Genomic DNA, 14603 nt, shown 5'->3' with positions numbered 1-14603 from the left:
CCTTGGCGGCAGTGCAGTAGGGGTCGCGTTGCTCTAGGCAAAGACGGTGGTGTACCCACCCCGCCCAAGGGCTATTTCTGACGCGCCCGGCCCGCACCGCCCTGATCGGCCGCGGCTCACCCTAGGAACAGTCTGGCCTGAGCCACCCCAACCCCGGCCACCGAGTCTCTGTTGCCGTGCTCGGTCGAACCGGATTCTATTGGTTGACAGATCATGTGATGGGAAAAGCTAACGATAAGTATTTCATTGAATTTTACGTGCGGCCATGAACGGCACTGCTTTGATTACTGTTTAACCACTGACTGCTATAATAGTTAACGTTCACTCAGCAGATGAACACCCTTTACCATAAAACTGATGACCCAAATACTACGCTTTAAACAGAAACTATATGTGTTAGATTTACTGCGTTCGTGTCATATTCCCTTACTTTGTCATTGTCAAGTTCCCTTGATGTGCACGATCACCTTCCTTCACTACGTCCGTGTCAACCTCCCTATGTCCCTATCTCATTTCCTTATCATCCATTCCATATCACCTTCCCCTACTCTGTCACCTTTCCTCAATAGGATTTCATTTCACCTGCCCTATCTGTATTCGCGTTCCTTTCCGTTCCCCGTTCTATGTCCACGACACCAACCATTTCACATTTCTGTATCACCGTGAGTACAGTAGTGTCGCCCCTTTATTTCAACTATGTATTTGCGTATTATGTCTTTACTCCTTACACAAATATACTAGCTTAACCCAGATACCTATTTACCGACCAGCAACGTAAGGAAGGATGAACACCTGGGTTGGATGCGAGCTGACTGCCGCTCCAAGGGCTGCTGGACCACGCTGGCTTACCAGCTAACCATTATAAAGTGGGTAATTACTTGTGGAACGTTTTCTAGCTGTACAGCTTTTTAACTCAGCATTTAGTTTCATCACTTTGTTTATTCAGTTCATCCTCTACCCTTCTACCATAAGTTTCTTCTTGTGGCTTGTTGCTGCTCTATCCTTGGCTTTGTCAAAGAACTGTTCGATGCCAATTGCGTTTCACCCCTCTTTACCGTGTGTCTGTCTCAGCCTCCGTCAACGAGTGCGTGCGAGGCACCTTTCCTTTGTGCGTGCGAGGCACCTCCCCTTTGCGCGTGCGAGGCACTTTCCCTTTGTGCGTGCGAGGCACCTTTCCTTTGTGTGTGCGAGGCACCTCCCCTTTGCGCGTGCGAGGCACTTTCCCTTTGTGCGTGCGAGGCACCTTCCCTTCGCCATTAACATTCACATCTCAAAACCGTTCAAGGGGTTAGGCACGGAGTTGCAGAGCTACGTTAATCAAGAAAGAATACACAAAGGGAGGGGACAACGCAACGGGATATGTTGCGAAAATAACAATGTAAAATGTATATAACGAAATAATACAAAACAAATTTACAAAACTGAGAAGGAGCTACCAAAGAAATCATTTTAATATGTAATATCAAAGATATGAATATGGAGTTTTTACTGCTGATGCGTGATACATGGTGGACTGTCTTCCATGATTTTTGAACATCATTGCCCTATCTTCACATTTTATCTAATCTAATAATTTGATCACCTACAAAGATATAACCTTAGTCTTACTACTGAATATAAAATATCAACACCTCCTTGCTTCACATTTCTAAATATCTCCAGCAATATAAGGAGACCTACAAAATGGTAACTAAGTCTACTGTTTACACTATATATAAAGCTAAGGAAGATACCCTTGTAGATAAAAAGGTATAAATTCAAAACAAAATACAATCAAATGCAATACAGGTTAAACAAATGAATGAATACTGCATTAAAGAATCTATAATACTCACAGACCGTATTACATAATGTAAATTTCTGACGAAAATCTTATATTTGTAAAGGGTTGCTACAACCTGCCTTTGCAAAGATTTATGGTCTGGCAGACTTCCAAACTTCAAATGTTATAGAAAATGTAAATCAGGACGGTAGTAGTATAGCTATAACAAACTTGATATCTCTTTTTTTCCGGTAAGGCGAAACGTGGCCAGTTTCGCATAATTTCACACATCAATCTTAGCTTTACGCTTAACCTATACACCCATTCTAATAAAGCCGAGAAGTAACTCCAAAAGCTTTCATGACACTGGAAGAAATTTTCACCTACCATGTTGTGGCCAGCCACCAGCACCCCTGGTAATGATAATGGTCACTGGCGACATTCGAACGTTCTGTTTGTCCTGCCTCCAGTTAAGGAGGCTGTGTGTGTGTGTGTGTGTGTGTGTGTGTGTGTGTGTGAAGGGGAGCAGAGTAAGAGTAACTGTGAAATGCATATGATTGAGGTGGTGCCAATGACGAAATCGACTTAAAATGGAGTAACGGAACCCCACCTTGCCTTTCGAGTCCTGACTCATCTAAAAGTAATGGGAAGAATATGTTGTAATGATCAGAGAAATGAGAGCCAACTCCATATGTTACCTGATATTATATGATTACATCAAAGAACTTAAGTGAGAAAACACAAGGATAATAGTTTAAAATCAACAAACAAGAATAGCTTGACAAGTCGAACCGACATTAGAATGAGCTGCTGTTTGGTTGTGGCCGGGATATGGCGACTGCTGTTGCTAAATTATTTCGTTTGCCTTCTGTTACCATAAACTGCAGTTGTATGTACGTATGAATGAGTATATACATCAGTATGCACTGACTTAAAAATATAAAACACTTTACCGAGCGATTATTAAAACGAATTCGAGTTAAATATATGTGAACGTTATTCAGAACGGTGTGCTGGTCACACCACCGGAAAAATGAAATATTCAAGCGCTTTCTGTAGTCATATGATCAATATATATATATATATATATATATATATATATATATATATATATATATATATATATATATATATATATATAAACGAAAGACTTTTGTTTGATGAAAGATTGTTACATCATACCTTGTGTGCGTGCGAGCTCGCATGACTCATGGAACTTATCCATCACATCATAACACCACAGCCTCAGTTAACTAGTGTTTGTCTGGTTTCTTACCTTACTTTAATCGTTAGTACTGTTGTCTTAGGAAACTTGTACAAGAAAGTAAGGACTTGGGCTTTCGGAGCAGCGAACAAGGACAAAGATGCACTTTGGAGGAGGAGAGCAACTATATGCAACGACCTCTTCGGACGAACTGAGTACATTCAGTTACTGATAAGTTCTGAAATTATTAATAATTTCCCTATTCCCAGCCCGGAATACGACTTTGTTTTACTTATTCTCTTGTTTTGTTCACGTAAGGATATATATTTCCTCTTAAATAATGTTTTACAAGGTTCTGCGTATTGTTTCCAAATAATCAATACGAAATACACTTTGGCACCTCAGTGATTGCGTTAGCCTTCACCAGGTTGCATCACGACGTCAAAATCGCGCTCAGAATAAATGCTTTATATAATCCATATACGTTAATAGTTTTGTTATGATCATCAGATTTGATCTTACACACATAGTATATATATATATATATATATATATATATATATATATATATATATTTTTTTTTTTTTTTTTTTTTTTTTTTTTATACTTTGTCGCTGTCTCCCGCGTTTGCGAGGTAGCGCAAGGAAACAGACGAAAGAAATGGCCCAACCCCCCCCCCCCATACACATGTACATACACTCGTCCACACACGCAAATATACATACCTACACAGCTTTCCATGGTTTACCCCAGACGCTTCACATGCCTTGCTTCAATCCACTGACATCACGTCAACCCCTGTTGTTATGATCATCAGATTTGATCTTACACACATAGTATATATATATATATATATATATATATATATATATATATATATATATATATATATATATATATATATAAGAACCCTTTCAACGTATCAAAAGACCCTCTTACGCGAATTCTAAGTATTTTTCGACCTTACGTCCATGAATCCACCTTCCATGTCCTGCGCTCTCCCCACACAGATGCACACAGACAACTTTGTATTCAAGATGCGAGGCCCCATGAATATAAAACTCTATCCCCAAGCAGTACAAAATAAGTAATTACATCACGCTTTATCTCTTATCCCACTCAGTAGCCGTGATCACTTTTCTGAGCGCTGCGGGGGTAGCATTAAACACCACTGGAACAGAAATGTGAAATACAAAGACCGAAATCAGGCCACGGGTACATGTAAGATCACACTACACGAAAACAATATCGCAACGTATTACAGGAAGACTTACGTACTGCAGCATAAGAATATCATGGAGTGCGAACACTGAGCTACAGATATGCATCACTAACGATTATGGTCTTCAAGGCACTAGTGAAATTGATCAAGAAGCAGATACAGGAATGCCTAGCAGGCCTAAAATGCCTAAGTTAAAGACAATAAGGGTTCAAGAGAAAGGATCATGAACGATTAATCTACTTAGACTTACACATGAGTAACATCCTAGAGATAAGAGATGGGTGGATGACTTGTTTGTCGTATTTAGATTGCAAGACGAAACTTAGTAGTCACCCTAAGCACAGGGAATTGATATTAAAGCTAGATCCTGAAGATGGACTCTCCACTAAATCGATAGGTATCTAATGGAGAAGCATAAATACACTAGAAGAGTAAATTTAAAGGGCGTGGGCTGGAAACGGTTTATTGTGTCGGTGCTGAGAACGCGAATATTCTAAGTGTGTATATTCGATTTGAATGCAATTGCATTGTATATGAGTAATGACTGAAGAGGCACAGTATCCTGAAATGAAATGCAAAGTTAAAAGAAGTATGAAAAATGTATTGTAGAGACCTAGACAAAATGCAAGTAGACAGACAAATGGCCAGTTATTTAATTCTTAAAACTGTAATGAATATGGGGAAAGGGAATGAACACACCAAAGTACGACTTCCATACTGGGGGACACAGGTTACATTCCAAAGCGGTGACAAGACCCTGGAGCTAATGTAGCGTATCCTGTCGCCGGGGAGGAAAACAACATGAGGTAAGGACTGTAAGAGATAAACTGGTGAACATCAGATTAGTCTTCAAATTCAGGGAAAACGATATGGTTAGGATGATTGTAAAAGACGTAAGGACGACCCACTTTGGTGTGTTTCAACGACTGGGTCTCCCCTCTTGAGAAAGAACGTACTCGTGCGAAGCGAAGTATAAGAGAATGTAGCAAGGATGGGACCAGCTCTTTCTGGCATGAGTTTTGTGAAGGAAGCCCTCGACCTGCCTATATTGGAAGGTACATGTGATAACCATCTACTGATTGCTAGACAGTGAAATTAGAGGGAACTCGGAACCAGGAGACGTGACATGAAGCCAAGCAAGACGAGACACAGGAAGTACGCAAGGAAGCCTTTCCTCAGCAAGAGTGATGGACAAATTACCCAGCTGAGGAAAACTAGATATGGTTAGGTTTGGTTAAGCGGAGGGGGGGGGGGGGTAGGCAGGTAGGTAACAAAGCTACCTACTGCAGCCTCAAAAACATGAGGGAGAGAGGATTCTTCAAGTGATCTTGATGAAATAAGTGTCTATAATACGAGAAACTTCAACACTATGACAGAAATAAGAAAGCTGGGTCTCTTAAGAGTGTTAAACTTCTCCCCCCTATGTGCAAATGAATAATAACAACCACAAAAATAGAAAAGACATGATTTTGAATGATATTAAGTATGCTCAACCCAAAGTACAATACGCGATATCTCATTAACTTGGTTTCTTCGACTGGAGAACACACATAAAAAACAATAGCTATTTTCTACTGGAGGAAAGAAAGATTTGGGGTAACATGACAATGACATATGAAATGAATAACTAGCCACGGTGGTATTACTTGAAAGCACTTCTTCCACATCCAGAGGAAATACAAAACTAGAAAACACACTAGGAAACTTAGACAAGAGCTCTGTGACTAACAACAACAACAAAAAGCTATCGTTACCTTTCCTAACCCAGTTGCAGTTTTTTCTTTTTGCTTTACACGCATTCAGCCCATTAACAGATTCCCTCTCCAGCTTACACAAAACAACAGACATGTAATTCACGCAATTCTTTCGTATTAACTCTAAATCTTCCTGCGGTGAGTGCTACTTGCTACTTAATTCTACCAGCAAAATCTCTTCGACTCCTCCGTAAAGAATTCAAAAGATGGGTCCTAAGACAGTAGAACTCTCTCATAATTGTGCAAATAAATAACATGCAAATAAGTAATTACATCACACATTCCTACCTGTAGCTCGTCAACTGACTATCTGGTTTCCAGATTCGTTTGAAGCCAATTTTTGAGTACCACAATGCTTGATAGGCTATTATGGAAGCTGTTAAGAGAGCTCTTAAGACACTGAACCAGTAGAGAATGATTAACCAAGAGCAAGTGTTTGGCCTATCTTTAAGAAAACCATAAAAATGCAGGCCAGGAAATATAGGTCAGCATCACCAGCACTAACACGAGGGAGACCATACTGTGGTTAAGTTACATTCGCGAGAAAGGTTCTCAATTAAGAAGAAACAAAGTACAAACATCAGGGATACCTTTTCTGAAAGGGCAATAATTGTTAGTGTCTTGCATGGCTCGATTCTAGAACCGCCATTGTTTCTTTAATGTATTAACCACTTCCTCTACACGCCCGAATCACTATGATTGTAAGAAAACTCCTTTTGGAGCAGCAGGTTAGTGAAAACTAGGTGAATCATGTCAGATGATTGTGTGATATAGAGAGGGTAAAGTCCTACGTACACTTACCTATATAGATAGGTGCTCCCACGTATATGAACGCACTTATTTGTAAGTGTAGCTTACACCCGCCATAAAGACTTGAAATCAGAGTTTAGTAACTGACAATGAAGTATATGTAAAGTCAGCGAACTTGGCAAATCTTTAGGAAATAAGCGAGGTGGACGACGACAAGCAACCAAACTTCAAAACAAACACGGGGAAAAAAATTATCATTCACTCCCACTGGAAACTTTCAGTCATGAAAATATGCTAACATGATAAATAACATTAACTCTGAAAATATCTTGAAAATTGGAAAATAATGTTGAAAATATGTAAACAAAGGAATAGTGATTCATAGAGAATTATTGCAATATTTACGTTTCAGTTACCGATTTTTGACCCTGTGGCCGATTTATACGTTAAGATAAAGCAATCTTAAACTCGAGGTGATGTCAAGTAATATCTATCATTATGATAAATTTTGATATGTTATTGGCCTGTTTACCTTTGAATGTGTTCGAGTGCGTGACACAGAAATCGGACGTGCTTATTTACATGATCAGCTGATTATCTGTGCTGATTGACCACGGACTTTCTCCTCAGGTTTTTATATGTAAAATACTTCAGTCCTTCAATATTAGAGAAGAAAATTTGTTAAAGAATCAGAAGTAGGCGGTTTCTATTTGACCATCATTAGTAAAAGAAGAGGTGTAGGAGAGTTTATAGTCACTTCTGAAACTTTTCTGCATACGGCCCCTGATACTTTTTATTTAAAGTTTAACAGAACAATCTGTCTTCGTGATACTTTTCAGAAATCATAACCAGCTTTAGGAGATGACTATGGGGTGGCAGTTGATATATTTAGCCTACTATGCATTGGTAAATTTGGGAAAAAGGGGCGGAATTGCTATAGGATACCCAGATGGAAGTTGCCATAACTAAGGTAAAGGGTGGGACGGTGGAGGTAGAATGTTAGATTAGGGTGAACTGTGGTTTGCGGCCTGGATTGTTCTTTCGTTTAGGCGAGTAACCTGTGGGGCGACAGTCATTTGGGGCGCTGGTAACATTTCGGCTCCTGTTGGTGTAGCTGTGACATTCATGTCAGTCCACCTGATTTCAAAGTTGAAATAACATAAATGTTGAGGAATATGAGGAAGAATTAGAGGAAATGTTCCTGGTCTGTCAATTCAAAATATTTACCACGCATCGGATCGCTTTGGAGGTTGAGTAATTTTGTTTTGCTCTGGTAATACAGTATTTAGAGAGAACTATGGTTGAGCCTGATTTGAAAATTACATTTAATTCTAAGATATTGAAAAAAGTAGCTGTATCATGGGATAAGAATATTATGGGAAATATGGGTTACTTACATAATGTTGGGTAAAACTTGTCAAAATTCAGCGGAATATGTGAAAACTATCTCTGTCCTTCTTACCAGTCGAGATTTATCTCACTTTTCAGTATTCAAATTTTAGAACAGCAGAAAGACCCATGATTGAGTGTCACATCAACTGGTGTTGAATGTCAACCAATATGACATAGCAGTCATTTTTAACACTGCCTAACTAATTCACAACAACCATTCCATGTGCTTTCTGGCAGCATTCCACATTAATGGTAGGTTTTGGCATTCATCTTGGCTGAAAAGTAAGGTTTTCATAGGATCTGTCCATGTTTTACATTGATTAATCTCAAATTTTATAACTAGATTCATTTATGTTGGTACTTTATGTTACAGAAAGCTAGGACTTTTTGATTATTTAACTCACATTGGGGAGGACTTTGAAGTACAAGCAAATGTTGATGGAAATATAAAGAGAGACAAATCAGTGGGGATAGAAAGAAAATGATAAATCACTTTCTTCTTAGTGTTTGGGTAAGATTAATTAGTTGTTCTGTAATGATTTTAGGTGCCTTTTTGTAATGATTTTGGGTGCCTTTTTAAAGGAGACTGGGCTAAGAATAAAGCCTAGTTGTATGAATCATATTTTCCAGTTCTTGAGAAAAGTGTTTTGGTTCCTCAAAAAACTTTAAGTCCTACTATGTGTTTTTTTCTTAGACTGTTTTTACTATTAGATTTTACCTAAAGCATCACCACAGGTGCTATCCATATTGCTGATAAATGATCAGGCATATAAAGGTTGTTAGTCAAGTAATTAGTTGTTACTAAGCATCAAATTAATATGGAGAATTGGAGAAGTTGACTGATTTTGCAATTATTCTTACCCCTCTTGATCCTTTGTATAATGTTTAGGGTAGATAATCAGTTTACTTCAAAATTACGAAACAAAAATTATGATATGACAGTTGCTTTTCGACCAGTGTTTTGAAAAATTTATTTTTATTTGAAATCTCATATTGGGTACTTATTTGCATTACTACTAAGTTTGTATAAAAGACACATATTACATTAGTTGATCAATCAATTATGGCTTATCAATTGTGGACGTTTTAAGAGATGGGTTAAGGATATAATGTGTTAATTTTTTCGTTTGTTGGATATAGTCAATTTTGGGAACTGTTTTGTAGGTTAGTTTTGACATAGGGGTAATCAACCATTTAACATGATGTAAGAATCTCTGAAACATTGTTAAACACCTGACTAAATTCCTAAATTAGAGATTGCCTGTTTGTCCCTGTTGAAAGCTATGTATTTGATGAATAAATCAGTTTAGAATGAGTCCATTAAATATTTGTTTTCATGTCCTTTGACTTCAGCCATATTTGTGGGTAAAGTTGGAGTTGATGATGCAGGTACTGTATGTAGATTAATAAAAAATGGTAAGATATAGAAAATGCTTTAAGGAAAAAAGTTATGTAGACCAGAGAAAATATTGCAAAGCCTGCTTTAAGTAAGACCTATTGTACTAATTTGTAGTTGTCTTGTTTTGCAATTCTTTTTTTCTGAAGTAAACCTAAGAAAGATATCATTAAGTACTGGTAAACAGTAAAAGTATATTTTGACTCGTCATGCTAACATATATCATTATGCTAGTTTCAACTGAATCCAGTTGAGAGGTTTATGGATTGACTTTGGTTGTAGTGTTTATAATAAGCACCTGCTTCTTTTTCAAATTCAGCTGCTTACCATGTTTCCTGTTTGTGTTTTGAGGTGTACTTTGTATATATAATTGGAGTTGGTTTGGCAAGTTTTTCTGTATTCTAGGTACACAGTAGCTACTCACCCACACAAGTGCAGTTTGTCAGCTTATCCTCAAAGGGTTCTGCTTTTGAATTGAATTAGCAGCCAACTACTGTACCTGGTTTAAATCGTTGTGTTATCTGTGACTTGGAGTTGTGACATTTGTCATGATCTACAGTCTGTTATTAGATGGTAAAGTATGTAATCTTTCGGGATATTTGGTACTATAATTATGTGGAAAACAAATTAAACATACTGAGTAAATGTGGTCTAACTGCCATTTCAGATGAGTGTGGAGACATCTGTAATTTATGAAGAACCTATCAGATACTGAAAAATTTGAAAGCGTGTTTTTCATCAGGATTTAGATTATGACATTAAACCATGAATTGTTATTTCACCCTTTTTACTTACAATAGTGATTTACATATTTTATAATATCAGGGAACATGGCCAGTCGAGGAAAATCTGAAACACAAAAGTTGCGGCAGCAGATGGAGGATCAACTGGATCGATTAGTTGTCCAATTAGCTGATCTTGAGGAGTGCAAGTAAGGATTATTTTTTCTTTTAACAATAGACTAGCAATTTGTTTAACTGTCTGTGCTGTGATGGAACACTCAAATAATTTGTTGAAGTTTTCTCGGTACTAATATATTATTTATTTCATTATACTTACCCGCCGTCTCCTAAATTAGCGAAGTAGCACATGGAATACTTCCCACACATTCCTTGCATATTGTAGAAGGCAACTAAAAGGGATGGGAGTGGGGTCTGGAAATCCTTCCCTGCTGTTTTATTTTTTCTAAAGGAACAGGGGAGGACCACATTAAAAACAGAAATAGGTTTTGCTGGACTCTGCTTGCATCGCTAGTGAGGAGTCATATTCGGCAAAGTTTCATCATTGGACAAGAAGGGGTGCAGTCTCATCTTGGAACTTCTCATCCAAAGATGAATGGGGTTGGTCCTGGGGCTGTCTGATTAATTAGATTAATTAATTATACCTATAGATTATACTGTTCTCATACTACCCTACATTTTATAACAGTTTACAGTATATTGGAGACTGTTGTATTTATCTTCAGGGCAGAATTAGATCCAGAGGAGTATGAAGAAGTTCGTAAAGACACTGTTGAGCAGTTGAATGAATTTCAATCTTCGCTGTCTCGCATGACCAGTGGTGATATGACGCTGATTGATTCCTTCAGTGCCATGCAGCTGGTGAGAATATCTTGTCAATGTTCATTATCCTGTATCCCAAACTTTGTCACAGATGTCAGACAGAAGTGGTTCCAGTGTCCTACTCTTCATGTTTAAAGTCCCTGACAAGGTGAAACATGCTAATTTGAAATAGTTGGTTTTTTAAATCCAAGAAGGGAATTTTGTTAAGGTGATGGATATCTAACATTTTACTTTGCCATTAATGTCCCTTACATTGAAGAGTTAGATTATGAACAGTTACATTCTTGAGATATCATTGCACAACATAAGTGATATCTCCATTGAAAATACCCCTAGATCACTCTAATGTTTTGTTCTTCAGGCTATTCAGGCAGCTATATCTCAAGCTTTCAAAACACCAGAAGTTATTCAGATGTTTGCAAAGAAGCAGCCAGACCAGCTACGAGAAAAACTATCCCAGATTGAGAGAGACCATAAGATTAGCAAGCTTGGTCTTGATTCTTACACACAGCAAAAGGTGATATCCTCACTTTGTGAATTTATTGATTTATTCACATCAATTAAGCTAACCTAGGAAATTGGGGAACAGGAATATAACATGTCTCCAGCACTTTCAAGGGGGTGAAGAGAGACAGGAATGAGGGATTGGAAATCAACCCCTTCTTTATTATCACATTCTTAAATTACAGTGCAGATAAATGAAAACATATATTCACAAACTCAGCTGTCATCCAAACATAATTACAGTCAAGGGGAGGATTTGATTACTTCAGTTGAGTTGCTTAAGGAAGTTCTAGCATTTGCAGCATTTAAACTGTGGGGAAGTAGTCCCTTATTAGGCTTACAAATGGTGAAAGCTTCTTTCTCACTTTTTTATTTGCTATTTAGACACGCATAGATATCCTTAATATAGGAAAACCTGTTATCCATAATTTGAGATAACAAAATGTTCAAAACAATATGTTTTTTAAGTTTTGGAAGACAACCTTCATCTGAAATAAATTTGAAAAATTAAAAAAGATGCATGAAAATATTTCATACTGTACATGCCCCAAACCGCAGAGATTAGTGTAATGAGGTTTTACTATAAGTTTTCATGTATTCATGTTGAGGTATTATTATTGTTACTGATTCATACTGCTTACAGGTTGAAATTTTGAGTGCTCTGCAGAAACTTGGTGAATCCTTAGCAGCACCAGAACAAAGTTTCCTTGATGTTCATGCGTCATCCCTTATGAAGAACTTTGATCAGGTCACAGATGAGACAGGTAAATATATGGTTGCTGGATTCAGATTAGTGTTTCATTTTAGTCCTAGTAACCTAAGAGGGAATGAAAGATTTTCTGTAAACATTAGGTTATGATATTGTTGTAACATTAAATGGAAAAAAATGAATGTATATGGTTAAAAAAAGTACAGTTGCTGGTCTTCAAGTAAATGTCAGATTTTGACATACACCACTTTAAAAGGCAAGATGGAAAATGCCATTTGCATAGGGACTACTTCACATCATATTTAAGAAGGTTACAGGATTTAGAAACATAAATATTTAAGTATTTTAGAAAAAGCAGGTGTCAAGTATCCTAAGACCTGTAAGTTATAATCATACATTTTACATAAATGGTTGGTATTATTTAGTTTTAGACTATAATGATCATTAGCCTTACACAGCTGAGCTCTGAGGGAAGTAAAAAGCAAATATCATAGTTATAGTCTATAGAGTCTGTTAATAAGAGAGATGTGCATGATTTGAAAGCAAAAGCAGAGATATAATTTCATATAAGAAAAGTGTAAGAGGAAAAGCAGGTGTACAAAAATGTGAATATTTTAGAAATATTATGAAAGAAAATTTATTGAGATAAACTATTGTGACTGAATGGACAGGTATGATAACCATTATAACAGTTAAAGGTTTGCCATTGAATTATATCAAATATAGGTGTCTTACAAGTTAGAAGCTTTGTAACTGCATCCCATTTGCAGGTTCTAGTCAGAAGGTGTTGGAAATGGCTCGACAGGGAATTCACCAATGAGGGTACTTATGTGATGACAGTTATGGATGGAAGGAACCGTGCACTACACATTAATCAACAGGGCCTTTGTATATATATATATATATATATATATATATATATATATATATATATATATATATATATATATATAAAGGAATATAAGTTGGGAATTTGGTGGTGTCTTAATTTTGTAGCTTTGTGATATACTGCATTTCTATATTAGAAGTTTAGAATATTTGCAAGATTAAATGAAATCACAATCCAGAAATTTTAAGGCTTTCACCATAATTTTAGAACATGAAAGCAGTGATTTTCAAACATACTGATGATCATGATCTCATTATATTTTACTGTTTTTCACGTAGTGATTTTTTTTCAAGATGATTATAACTTTGCATCAGGGGTATTTTATCAACAGGAAATCATGTCATGGGTTTTGGTTTGAAGAGTCATTTAATTCTAACAAAATATGAACTTTTCTAAAGTAATTTAATCAAGTGCAATCTTATACATGATTTTATAAACAACTCTGGTAAAACTTAAGCTTGCCATTTGTTGTTTATCCATTTAGTGCTCTCTGTAAAAAGGATGAAACTAGCACCAGTTGTTATGCATAATGAAGTTGAAATTTTTTCTGTGCATGAATATATTTGAATTAAAAAACCAGATGACCAGTAATCATTTATGATAAAAAAGATTAGCAATTATTAATAATGGTATATTAATTGTCAAAAGAATATTTTGAATAAGGTTACTTACGGCATCACGAGGGTTTTGAGTAAAGTATATTAATGTTAATGCAGCATGTCCGTCCTGGGGAACTTGGCATCCCTGCTTCTTTTGCCAGCCAATAGTGCTGGGGACCCTAGTTCTGGAAAATTATTGCTCTACAAAAGGTGCATATACATTTGATCCACCCCACATAAATGGGAATGAAATTAAATAGAGTAGACTATAGAAGGTTCATTTCCATTAGGTGCCGTATTGGCATTGTTTGTATTGTACTCTTCACATTCTTAGAGAATGCTTTTTCATTGAAAAAATATCAAATTAAATACTTTAAATCAAATGAATGTTTCATTTACCATACATTCTTGCAGGGAAAGAGTACCATTTCAGTGATGCTGCTGAACTTAGAAAAAAAAAGGTGAAAACAGGTAAGTTACCACCATGAGTGGGGAGACTGGATGGATTGAGCATATTTGAATTGGGAAGAAAAGGAGTGCAATACTTTCCTTGAAGTGGACAGAACCATGGGGGCTGAAGCAATTAAAAAGTGGGGGCCAAGGTCCTAAGTGCATTAAAGAGCATATGGATGGAGAGGTGAGCATCTGTTAAGGTTTGCATTTTTAAAGTGTGCATGGAAAAGCCTTGGGCCTTAAACACAAAAGAAGGGAAAAAGGGTGAGATATCTCAATGAAATAACTGAGTACAGCATGTAATAATGCAAGTTAATCATGTAAAGAATGAGCACGGTAGTAAGTGCAGTTGGACTGATATGGCTGACCAGGTTGAGGAAATGGTATGAACATACAGAGATGATGAA

The 14603-nt window shown here is 36.8% G+C and overlaps 1 protein-coding gene across 10 annotated transcripts; it reads left to right on the top strand.

Annotated features, from left to right (window-relative positions):
• Nucleotides 1–200: 200 nt before the first annotated feature.
• On the top strand, nt 201–14126 carry LOC139747365 (protein LZIC-like). 10 transcript variants are annotated; one of them, XM_071659574.1, is made up of 7 exons: nt 7400–7941; nt 8181–8336; nt 10306–10411; nt 10946–11081; nt 11404–11559; nt 12190–12310; nt 13026–14126. In XM_071659574.1, exons 2-7 carry the CDS (start codon nt 8306–8308, stop codon nt 13073–13075), a joined length of 600 nt encoding a protein of 199 aa, XP_071515675.1. In that variant the 5' UTR covers nt 7400–7941; nt 8181–8305; the 3' UTR covers nt 13076–14126. The 10 variants fall into 10 exon arrangements, with proteins under 10 accessions (XP_071515680.1, XP_071515682.1, XP_071515677.1 ...); XM_071659579.1 differs by lacking the exons at nt 7400–7941; nt 8181–8336 and adding an exon at nt 201–866; XM_071659581.1 differs by lacking the exons at nt 7400–7941; nt 8181–8336 and adding an exon at nt 4974–4994.
• The last annotated feature ends 477 nt before the right edge of the window (nt 14127–14603 follow it).

Source organism: Panulirus ornatus, chromosome 68, assembly GCF_036320965.1.
Source record: "Panulirus ornatus isolate Po-2019 chromosome 68, ASM3632096v1, whole genome shotgun sequence".
Taxonomy (NCBI): domain Eukaryota; kingdom Metazoa; phylum Arthropoda; class Malacostraca; order Decapoda; family Palinuridae; genus Panulirus; species Panulirus ornatus.
This window is presented reverse-complemented; position numbering and strand designations above follow the sequence as displayed.

Bases quoted from the DNA above. Each gene is read 5' to 3' on its own strand.
- LOC139747365 (XM_071659574.1), top strand. From the start codon at position 8,306: ATGTGCTTTCTGGCAGCATTCCACATTAATG. The intron at 8,337-10,305 runs GTAGGTTTTGGC...TTATAATATCAG, and splicing joins GGCAGCATTCCACATTAATG to GGAACATGGCCAGTCGAGGA. The intron at 10,412-10,945 runs GTAAGGATTATT...ATTTATCTTCAG, and splicing joins GCTGATCTTGAGGAGTGCAA to GGCAGAATTAGATCCAGAGG.